The sequence below is a fragment of the Dermacentor albipictus genome, chromosome 5, assembly GCF_038994185.2.
Source record: "Dermacentor albipictus isolate Rhodes 1998 colony chromosome 5, USDA_Dalb.pri_finalv2, whole genome shotgun sequence".
Classification (NCBI taxonomy): domain Eukaryota; kingdom Metazoa; phylum Arthropoda; class Arachnida; order Ixodida; family Ixodidae; genus Dermacentor; species Dermacentor albipictus.
In genome coordinates, this window is record NC_091825.1 from 79,781,544 (window position 1) to 79,793,852 (window position 12,309).

A 12,309-nucleotide genomic window follows, 5' to 3' on the forward strand; every position below is an offset into this window, starting at 1 on the left:
AATCGGAGCTCCTTCTCTACAGCCCAAGTAGAAAGGGCCGCAAGCCACAGAACTGGAAACCCCCCCCCCTGAAATTGACATTAATCTCTACACCAGTTGCGGAGATCCCATTCCCAAAGTCGCGTCCATTCGAATCTTTGGAATGACACTCGAAGGGACAGGCACAAATAGCATCACCATTCACAAATTAGCAAAGAAGACGGATAGCGTCATCGGTCTAATCAGGCGGGTAGCTAACAGAAGGAGAGGCCTGAGCGAAGAGAATCTGTTAAGGCTAGTCCACGCTTTCTTGTTGTGCCATTTTACGTACGTAGCGGCCATGCACGTCTGGAAGAGGGCCGAGCGAGACAGACTAAATGCCATGATAAGGAGGGGGATCAAGAGCGCGCTCGGACTACCAAACTACACACGCACCGACCGACTCCTGCAGTTGGATATTCATAATACCCTGGAAGAGATTGCAGAAGCACAAGAAAGGGCACAGATTCTCAGGCTCTCCGGCACCAGGGCGGGCAGACGACTCCTAACTGAGATGGGCGCCCCCCCGGCCACTGTCGAAGACGCCTACCAAGGCCTACCGAAAGAGCAGAAAGATAACATCATCATATCGCCCGCCCCGCGCAATATGCATCCCCAGCGCAACGTAGAAAGAAGGAAGGCCAGAGCGGTGGCGCTCCTACGCCGCGCAACAGAACTCCCTGGCGGCAGCTGCTTCGTTGACGCGGCCCAGTATGGCAACAGCGACAATTTCACGGTAGTATCAATCAACCACAGGGGTTCGACCGTTAACGCGGCTTCGGTACGAAGCACGTCGTCGCGTGCGGCGGAGCAAGTGGCCATTGCCTTGGCCCTCCTGGACGACGGACATGCCAATATCTTCAGCGACTCCAGGGCAGCCATCCGCGCCTTCAGCGTTGGCGCCGTGTGCAAGGAAGCCTGTCGCATCCTCGACGGCAAAACCATCAACACCCACACTCTCACGTGGTTCCCCGCTCACATGGGATCCATCACGGGAGGCCCCAGAAACCTCAACGAGCTGGCCCACTCCAAGGCGCGAGGTCTCACTTTCCGCGACCATGGAGAACTCCAACGCCGGCCCGCAGCGGTGGAGAATAGAGATCAACCGACCACATATAACGAAATTGCGCAGCACTTTTATCTCGGCAGGAGAGAGTTTCCCCTTCCACACAAGAAGTTAAATAGAGCGCAGGCATTGACCCTCAGATTACTGCAAAAAGGCTCATATCCCAGCCCGGCTTTATTCCACAAAATTTATCCCGACACCTATGCCACTAGTTCTTGCAGGCATTGCAATGACATCGCTAGCCTAGATCATATGCTCTGGCGTTGCCCCTCGTTACGAGGCACGGAAGAAATCAATGAAGACAAGTGGCTCTCCGCTATCAAGAGCCCTGATGCCGGGGTGCAACTATGGGCTGTCCAGAGGGCCCACGATGCGGCGGTCGGGCAAGGCTTGGCTGTCCCAACGTGGGAGCAGCCCGCAGCGCGCTGAGTCGCGTACCTCAGGACCTTATTAAAGTTTCGCATCCATCCATCCATCCATTGGTCGATTCGTGTTTTTAAACATAGTATGTGAACCACAGCCACGTATTGATGAAAGATTGCTCATAACAACATGGGGCTGAATTTTTAAATCGTTTTGTTCGCAAGAACTACTTGCCATTGGTCGGTGTAATTCGACAATATTGAGCTTACAATCGTGATTGCTTGGCGTCTGTTCTGACGAATGAGTTCCGCATACCAGCAAATTCACGAATGCAGGAGGTGATGAAACCTTTGCTAATGTAATTATTTGTGCCTTCGGAAAAATATCACAGGCCTGTGCGGCACACGCGTCACAGTCACATTGTAAGCTGGAGGAGCGGCTCCATAGGAGGTCCATTTATGTATTTATTTATTTATTTATTTACACATGCTGCAGCCTCGGTGAGGCTATTGCAGGAGTGGACAGTGAGGGAGCGAAGAAAAAAAGAAAGAAAGCGAGAAAACAAAACACAGGCACCAAAATATATGAAAACCAAGTAAATGCAATTGTTTTCAAAAACTGTTGCACCGGTACAGTGCGATGACCCCGCACTGCAGGGTCTTCGCGCCGAAGTATCTTCGCATCGTTTTCACGAGAACCATCCGAATTGTCCGACCGGGAGCCTTCGACGCCGGTCGGACAATTTGCCGCAAGAACAACTTGCCGCAGGTGGGAACCAGGTTCCCACCTGCGGCAAGTTGTTTTTTCATCCACTTTAATTACCTTTAATTTATCGTTTCTTTATTACATTTATAAAGCACAAGTAATTTCCCCTATGTTGTCCTTGGTGTCAGTGTTTGTTGGCTTCTTGCATATATATATATATATATATATATATATATATATATATATATATATAGTATTCTTGTATACATTTGGTTATTCTGTTTCTTTCTCGAGCCTTCTTTAACTATCTTCTGTGTTACTGCTACATGGCCTTCTAACTGGTGTAATAATATGCAACTGAACTGCAATATGTGCACGTGTCGACGCTAAGCGGCGCGCACGTCACATCGCGTGTCTCCACGCGCCATAGAATGCGTTTAGGGCATGTTTCCGTTGCGTGTTAGCAAGCGCTGGCGTGACTATATCTCGCTAAATCCTTCGACCGTGCTTCACGCGATGTTCTCTTCGCCATATTAGAGCTTTCCAACGTAGAAAGCATAAGAGCAGACTGTGTCGGGATTGCGTATGCTAACTGCTCAACACGGGTCATTGTGAACGCTGACGTGACTGACAGCGTGCAAGTGCGGTCTTCTGTGAGGCAGGGATCTCCGCTGTCGCCCTTGCTATTCGCGGCCTATCCAGAATAATGAACGGATAACTGGCTTCAGGTTACAGTGCACACAGGTGAAAATATTGGCGCATGCCGATGACTTCGCCATATTCTGTTCAAATAGAAATAGTATTTGTGAGGCCGTGGCGGTAGTTCAAACCATCTGCAAATGCACCGGGGCACAAATAAACTGGGAGAAGAGTTATGGGTTTTGGCATGGTGAATTGGCTGATACGCGAGACTATTTCCTTCGGCTTCGGTGGTCAACCACTGCAACAACGTATCTAGGCGTGCCTCTCGACTCTTATCGCGACCTTGAGCCGTACTGGGATGAACAAGTGGCGAGAGCAATGGTAAAGGCTACAGCGTGGCAAGGGCGACAGCTGTCAATGCTGTCGCGTGCCGCAGTCTGTAACCTATTTCTTAACTCCAAGATATGGGTATGTGATGAATGTGCCGTGTGCTTCGCGGATCAACATCCAAAAAATCCACCGTGTCTTCGCCGTTTTCATATGGGCACCGACTTGGGAAAGAACCAGCCACACAAACTTGTTCTTGCCCGTAAAGAAAGGGGGCTTTGGATTGGCACATTTATTTGCGACAAGTTGCGTCGCACTTTATGTACGTCCGCGATCAGAATAATGTGTTCCTTCGCACAGTCATGCAAGTGTTTTTATGTCGCCACCTTCCAGGATTTGTTGTATGCTCGTGTGAAACAATGCATGGTGCCGTTAAAGGTTATGTACGAGAAGTCGTGCTTGCGTACAGAATGTTGCATGTGCGGTTTTCAATGCAGTATCTCGCCAATATTACTAGGAAATAACTGTATGAGAACCAAATTGACACTATGATGAGTGTACCGATTTACCGTATGTCAAACCGTGGAGGCCCGGGATATATCCTCAGGAAGGTTAAAAGAATGCCAGTACACCCTTCGGTAAAAGCTTTTTTTTCTTTAAGCTACACACTAATACATTATCAGCTAAAACATGGAGGCATAACAGAGGTATCTTTGTTACGTGGTCCATTAACTGCTTCTTATGCAAGAAACCTGAAAGGATAGAGCAGGCGTTTCTAGATTGCTGCGATCCCATCTTTTTCTGGGATGTGCTACAAGGGACGTTAAAGAAAGAGTTACCTTTAGATCCACATGGAATATTATTCTTGCCTGTAGAAACATGAGGGTTTTCCGCATGACGCTATAATGCTCCTGGGCCTTCACAGTTTTTGGAAAGCTAGCATGCAGTTCAACAATGCTGATGTCAATTTGCGACCTACACGCGATCACTTCATTGAAGCTGTAGTACGGTTCAGGGATGTCCATCGGGCACTCCTTGAACAGCCAACGTGGATTGACATACTAGATAAATTGGCAGCATTGAAAAAAATTCAATATGTCGTGCCAGCAAAAACCTTGCTGACAGGTTTTACCATTTGTGCATTGTTTGTGTACAATGTCAAAGCAGGCAATAAAGAAAAAAAGAACAGTAGCTCTGACTCCCACGAAGTGGGCCCGGGTTCGACCCTGGCGAAAACTGGATATTTTCTTTATCATACCCGGTGATAGTTGCCACGGACACCGGCGGCGGCGGCGGCCACTATGTCTAACCGAAAACGGCTATTATTGGAATAGACCTATAACACCTTACACTGTAATATAATTCGCATGACTTGGCATGGAGGCAAAAATGTGCGTGCCATTCGCTTGTTTCGAGATATTAAGCTTTATAAAGAACCTTTCTTTTATGGCCATGACATGAAAACAAATAAATCAGAAGATACTCCAACTAAACGTTTAATGCGTTCTCGCGGCGTTTCTCTTGAATCTGTCAAAACGCCGTACGTGTGCCACGTTACATAGCTGAACATCGCTGTTAGTGGGATCATGTACACTCACCGGGACCAGCACCATCGTAAGTGAACTTAGGGATAAAGATCTTCTTCTTGCTCTTGAGCACAATAGGACCCGATCCGACGTTGTGCGCCCTCTTGGTGAGCGCCGGAAGCGTCACCGGTGCGGCTGCCTTGGTCACCGTCTTTGGCGCCGGCAGAGGAGACTGCGGGGGAAGAACAGAGTTCAGTTTGGTAGCCCTTCCATTACAGAGAGAAAGAGAAGCGAGTAGGGAAAGGCAGGGAGGTTAACCAGACTGACCCCCGTATTCAGAAATGCAACTTAAGTCGAAGCCCATGCTTGACTTGATTTAGATGACGCCTGACCTTAACGCGCCCAAAGACGCACACTGCCTTTCCTTCGGCGCGTTCACGATAGGCGTCACTTAGATCAAGTCAAGCATGGGCTTCCACTTACGTTGCATTTCTGAATACGGGGTGAGTCCAGTTTGCTACCCTACACGTGGGAAGGGCACTGGCGAGTGAAAGAGATAGAGAGAACATGAGTCTATACCGTACTTTCACATGCGCTAAGTTAGATGTAGGACGTCTGTAGTCTGGCACTCAAGTTTGTTGCCTTCAGGTAGTGACGAAGCGCTCGAACTGCTTTCTGAGCTAATGAACTGTGAGGCCAGACTCCTAAGATCTTTGCTTCTGTAAATGGCATGTCGTCCAGTCTATTCAAGGCACACTGGAAAGTCTTACGTTGGTTATCAAAGCGAGAACAGTGGCACAGAAGATGACTGATGGTCTCTTCACACTTGCACTTAGCGCCCATTGGTGAGTCCACCATTGCAATACGATAGCTGTAGGAGTTGGTGAATGCTACTCTTACCCACAGCCGACCCAGCAGTGTTGCGATTGCGGCTGTGATGCACTCTAGGTTGCATACATCACACACACACACACACACACACACACACACACACACACACACACACACACACACACACACACACACACACACACACACACACACACACACACACGCACGCACGCACGCACACACACACACACACACACACACACACGCACACACACACACACAAACACACAAACACGCACGGACGCACGCACGGACGGACGCACGCACGCACGCACACACACACACACACACACACACACACACACACACACACACAATAACAATGTGGTTACCTGAAGTGCGCCTTTCCATTCCAGGACTAAGAAAGGAGACTGACCTGCCTTCGTTGACCTTAAAGCAAGCAGCTTTTTGGATTGTTTGCACAATAGGAAGTTTTAGTACTGCGTCATGACGATACGTACGCAGCACGCAAGGGCTTTGCGGAACGTAGGAGCGCGTGTCGCGTTGGGGCTTTTAGTACTGCGAAATGCCTACGTACGTAAGAGGGCGAGCGTTAGACGCCGGGCGCGTCGGAGCGCATTGGCCGTGATGTAACGTGTGGGCGCGTTCCCGCTTCGTCGAAATATATTTAGGCATTTAAGAGACTCTACTTTTAATGCGGATGAAATGCACGAATCACACAGAGAAAAATAAAGACCAAACACTTGCTTTCTGGGGCTGGCACGGTCATTTCCGATGAACTGCGCCTAGAGTAGGTCGAGCCTTTCGCGCAAACAGCGCACGCTGAAGACTTTCGTAAAAGCAAAATTCATATTTTTGGTTATACATTCCCACTTTGCAGGATCCTGGAAAGGGTTCTGTGCGTTTACTTCGCGCAGCAAAGCCAAGTCGTACGCCACGGAAAAGAACAGTCTTCCGCTGGTCGCCTTCGACGCCGCCATTTTTCGAAACTCTTGTCTCGCGCTCTCCCGAACGAACGAGAACCACGAGAGCAGCACGCAAGGCTCCCTACGTACGCACGCAAGAATCGGATGCGTGCGTACGCAGCGGCCGCGTACGCATCTCGTAGCGTTTGTGTTGCGTTCTGCACATGCGCAGTTTGCAGAACGCAGCGATCTTACGTACGCAACGCCGTTGCGTACGCTACGTACGCAGTACTAAAACTGTCTAATATCTCCTTCAACCGAATCCCCATATATACGGATCGCTCTTCCACTCAGAGCAGCTCTACCGACGCAGTGGTTTTACCATCACGATCAATAAGCATTAGATACAAGCCAACAGGCTAATCACTGGACAGCATTCTGCAACTCAAAGGCGGCCCTACGATGTCATTTTTCAGCTTTTCTTCGCTAGTCCTGTGGTTAACCCGTGTCGGAGATGCGTGAAACGCACCATAATATGAGTGCCAAAGGACATGACGTCGTGTTTCAGTGGCTGCCGGGTCACTGCAGTATCTTCGGCAACAACTTCGTCATTGACAATTCTCCAACAACTTCGCCATGACATTGGAGAAGTGGCCCACACCAGAATTCACCCAGCATCGATCGCATACTGTGCAACTATGCAACTGCGTCTTTTACCTGAGCTTCCACGGCGTGAGGAAACAATACTGTGCTCCTCACGCTATGGCGTTGCATTCACCAATGCAGATACATGTTTGAGTGGAATGGCTGATAGCGCTGAGTGCAATGCCTGTGGTGTCGAGACTATAGAGCACCTGCTGTGCTAATGCCCATCTTTTGAAAATGAAAGACGTGGCCTCTGCACAGCTCAATATCCGTTTGACAGAAAACTGTTAAAACAGTGAACCTTAAAACCTCAAACAATAACTTGGGACCATGGTCTCGCATATCGCAGCCACAAAAGGGCACAGAAGCGCTGCTGCGATTTTTGAAAGCTAATGGATTGAGGGACCGTCTGTGATCTGGACTGAGTAACCGTCAGTGATATATAGCAGAAAACTGTTGACACGTCAGCGATATCCACAGTGGACTTTCTCTCTTTCTCTTAATCTTTCCCTCCATTTTTCCGGTCCCCGAGTGTACGGTAGCCAACCGGGCTCAGTCCTGGAACACTACGTCCTTCGCTTTGTTATCAGGAGCACCGTATTATCAGTTATGCCGTTCGAATGTTTGTTTTGATTGTGATTGTTCTTTATTGAAACTTAGCTGTTCATTATGTTGTATGCATGATTCTAAAGAATGTATGCATTATTCGCGTCACTTTGCTGAGTTATGTGAGCCTCTGCCTTACGGGAGCACGAGTCACTGCTCCTGGCCTGGACTGCCGCCGGGTCGGCCCACATTTCTGCTAATGGAAGCGGACTAAAAAAAAAATTGAACGACGCTTAAGCTTCGCCATTAAGAGGAGAACGCGATAGCATTCAAGGAGGAGGAGTAAAAACTTTATTTGCTCTAATTGGTTAGAAATTAGCGGTGGCAGATGTGGTCGGCCGTCTTCACGGTCTTCGTCCCCATTTGCGCAGGGTCGACGGCCCAATTCCAGGGCACCACTGAGGGTAGCTACTCGGTGAGCGTGCCTTACTAGTCCATGCTACACTTCCGGGTCGCTGCTGGAGAGCACGCTCTCCCACTTCTCCGCACTCAGGTCTTTTATTTGAAGGAATTGTTGGTTCTGAACGCATGCCCATGTAATGTGATATAAGGTGGGCTTGGCGCCGCACCAGGGGCAAATGTCTCTATACTGGGTGGGAAACATCTTGCTTAGTGTGCTTGGATTTGGGTACGTTCCTGTTTGCAGCCTCCTCCAAGAGGTTGCTTCATGCTGATTTAGGCTGTTGTGGGGTGGAGGGTATTTGATTCGTACCCCTTATAGCAATTCAGAATATCTGAGTAGCTTGGGTTGACTGGTATGGGTTCCTCGGGGTTGGCGCTTGTGGCCGCTCGGTTTGTGTGCTCTCGAGCTGCCTTGACCGCCTTTAGGTTCCCTTCTATTCAAAGATCCCTGACTGCTTGTTACACAGTCCCGGCCATTTCAGCTTATGTAATCGTAATGTTTACCGGGAAACGCTGGCGGCGAACGCTATGCATGAAGGCGAGCTTCATGGTAGAAACGCGGCCTCTTGTGCACTACCCCTGCGATCCCGGAGGTAGTGCAAAACCGCCCCAAAAATATTACATCATTTTAAAGTTTGTGGTATTGTTACGCACTTTTAATATTTCACTCTGAGAATATTTAACGTAAAAGGTATATGCACTGTCGGCGTTCCCTTTCTTTTCATGACATATTTCCGTGGGTTGCCATTCTCAAAATTCCAAGGAATAATTTTGTGTAGAATGTAAGGCAAGGTATGAGAAAGATATAATGGTGTGGCAGTATAACCCTCATACCGCATGCCCCTCATATACCGCATGCCATATAGCAAGGCGTGGCATATACATATACTAGATATAGACGGAAATTTTCGCTCATATGGACAACTCCGCCGATGCCGCCGCCGTCACCTGATTTTTCTGCGACACGGCGCCCTTAACTCGTTAAAATGCCGACCACCGAGAGACAAACAGTTTCGCTCTAAAATTGTAAAAATCCCTTGTTTTCTTATTTGCCAATACATCTATAAAAAGACTAACATCGGCGAACTGTGCGGGAATGCAGGTCTCAGGTGCTGCGAGAATTAGTTTTAGCGAAGCTTTCACTGGTGTTTGCAAAAAACGCTGTTCTTGTTGAACGACCACTTGCAAGTACGTGCAAGTATGTCCCTCAAGAGCACATGACTAAGTTGGAAACATTTTCACTGGGAAACGCCTTGCTCAACATAAAGCTGCAGTGCCCAAACATGCAGATCCCATGCATGACGACGCAGCAATGACGACGACGTTATGATGATCATGCTGTGATGACTACGGCATAGCGTCAATGGGATGATGATACTGAAATGACAATGATGGAACGACCACCATGGCACGACCATGGCTGTATGATGAAGAAGGAATAGCGACGACAGAACGACGACTGCAGTTATGACGACGAAGGCATGTCAAAATGAGATAATGCTCGAATAATGACGTTAGTATGACAAAGGTGTTGTGACGACGAAAACATGACAGTGGGATGACGACGACTGCATGAAGATGGTGGCTTGAGGGTGAAGGTATGACGGCAATCGGATGAAAAAGCTGTAGTGGCAATGAATGATCGAGCACGACGATGTCACACGGTGACATTAAGCACGAATGTATGACAGCTACTGTATGACGACGACGCAATAACGTTGATAGCATGAAACCGGTGGCATGACAACGTTGGCATGACGATACTGCAGTGACTACGGCAGAATGACCATGATTAAATACCATGGTGGCATGACGATGACTGTATGACGACGACGCAAAGACGATGACAGCATGCAGAAGGTGGGACGGTCACAAGAATTTGACGACAGTATGACTACGATGGCGTGATGATGGTATTAAGACGATAAATGGACGAGGACGGAACAACTTCGGTGAAACGATGGTGACGGCGTGGTGACCGCGGTGTTATGATGACGAAATGACAACGCCCGAATGAAGATGGTGAATTTATGACGGCGGTATGAAACGGAAGAGTGATCGCAACGGAATGTAGATGAAATGACGAAGATGGAATTAACACGAAGAAAGCGTGCTTGCGTTGTTTGTCACGTCCACGCATACGTACAGTCAGCCGCAAAAGCTTCCGGGATCCGCAGTGCGTGTCGGAGTGACGCAAAACTGCATTGCTGCGCTGTCTACCGTGCCCGGAGCTTTGACACCACACAGTGCCCGGAGCCTTGACACCACACTTTGTTACGGTAGAGGGCGCAGCAATGCAGTTTTGCGTCACTCCGACACGCCTTGCAGATCCAGCAAATTTTAGCAGCGGACTACATCAGCTGCAGCTCCGGGCACCCTCGGTTCGCACTGTATCCGGCCTCGGTTTAGACTTCGTTCGGTGCCGCGGACAGTCGTGCAAGAAAGTCACCTACGTATTTACATCATTAAATATGTCCGCTGAGGTACGGACCGGTACATCAGCAGACACCAGCCGGCACCAGCCGTGCCGAACGCGGGAGGGTAGGCAAAGAAAGCTTTCTGGAATGTATAACTGTAATACTACTTTTATTTTCTTTTTTAACCTTTTTTTATACCTTCTCCCGCTTCCTCTCTTTCTGCCGACGTCTACGCAAATCTCCGCAGTAGGTAAGCTCAATTATTTGAGGCCAATGTTCTAGGGGAACCCCCGCCTTGTTCGCTTGCGAAGAGACCGTGTCGCACAAAAATCATGCCCACAGCTCGGTTCAAAGTTCTGACTAAAATGTCAAGGCCTTTGAACGCTTCGGTATGCTTGTATTCTATAACTATCAAGCAAAAAATTAAGAAACTGCGGGCTCTCAAAATGTACATTTCGTTTTCGTGCTACTACTAATTTGTGTGAAAGAAGAATTCACCTCAGTTTTCGCTAGTAAGTAGGTAACTGCAATCTTTCGATCTCTGCATTCGCATTATTCGTTAAACCCACCACAGTGCCTCAGGGTCTATGCCCTTCTGCGGGTCGCGGACTTGGGTTCTGGTGGCAGCAGCCACGTTTCGACGGGGACAAAAGGCAGAAATGATAATGTACTAATAGATGTAGGTGCACGTTGTTAATGAACATGACAGGCCGTCAAAATTAATCAGGAGGCATGCACTACGGCGTCTCTTATAACCCAGTGTTGTTATGGGAGTCTAAATGTCCTCAATTATTCAATCAATCAACCAATGAATCAATCAATCAATCAAGTAATTCCCCACACAAACAAACAGCCAGAGTGTCAGTGTTTCTCAAAACTACAAACGCTTGCCAGTATGTATATCCCTAGCTCCATTCCAGTGTGCCCTCTCTTAAAGCTAGTATAGTGTGGACATTTGCACTGATAACAGAAATAAACGAAAAACACATAGGTTAATCGCTATCCGAAGCAATGGCTACCTTACCCGAGCAGACCTGCCTCCGACCGGGGACCACCGCACACCGCGGATGAGTCCAGTGACGTCTCTCGCGACCCGGTGACGAAGCGGGCCGCTCCTGGGAGAAAACAGAGTTTATAGAAAATCCATCGATGCAAAGCTTCCATTACCGTTAACAGCGGCTGCAACCGCCGGCGCACAATCGGAGCTTGATTGTTGAGCAAGGTTAGTAAACAGACAATGGCGCCACTCGTTTTTAACGCGCTGCGACGCCAAAGGACACAACGCGTTTGAAGATAGTGTCGAGGTAAGCCTAACCAAAGTAGGGAGGAGCAGAAAGCCCGGCACTTGGACACACGTTGCGTAGATGCGTCACCGTCGGGGGCGTCATGCAGACACGGCCCCAAATGCGACAGAAAGCAGTGAGAACCATTTAAATGCTCTATATTCCTTATCCTGCAGCTGCAGTAAATGACCAACAGATTTTTCGGACATAACCACTACAGTTTCTTTTTTTTACTAGTATGCCAAAGGTTTTGTACTCTGTACAAAGTTTTAAATGGCAGGTACTGCAAGAAGGCGATGTTACACGCAAGAAGGCGATCGACGTGCAACGGAACACACAGAAGACGTGGCGAGCCGTTGGAAAAGGAGCGAGAATATTGGTACCGTGTGCGTCACTACGCAGGGGTAATCTTTGTTGTCGGCACCAGTGTGAACTGCCGTCAAGGCTGGAATAACGCAATTGGTGTATGCTTCCAATCTTTTCCTTGTTTCACTTAGTCAGTGATCCATCTCCGCCAACGTTATAACCAGGGTCGGCCGGTTTGAGCGGTAG

General features: G+C 48.6%; 1 protein-coding gene across 1 annotated transcript in view; it reads right to left on the reverse strand.

Moving 5' to 3' along the window:
- LOC135910809 (protein Skeletor, isoforms B/C-like) overlaps positions 1-12,309 on the reverse strand; it is a 38,333-nt gene that overhangs the window by 7,105 nt on the left and 18,919 nt on the right. Inside the window, exons 3-4 of the mRNA XM_065442930.1 lie at positions 11,499-11,589; positions 4,720-4,879 (exon numbers count right to left, since the gene is read on the reverse strand). Of these exons, the coding sequence (XP_065299002.1) occupies positions 4,720-4,879; positions 11,499-11,589 (251 nt within the window). The remainder of the gene's footprint in view (positions 1-4,719; positions 4,880-11,498; positions 11,590-12,309) is intronic.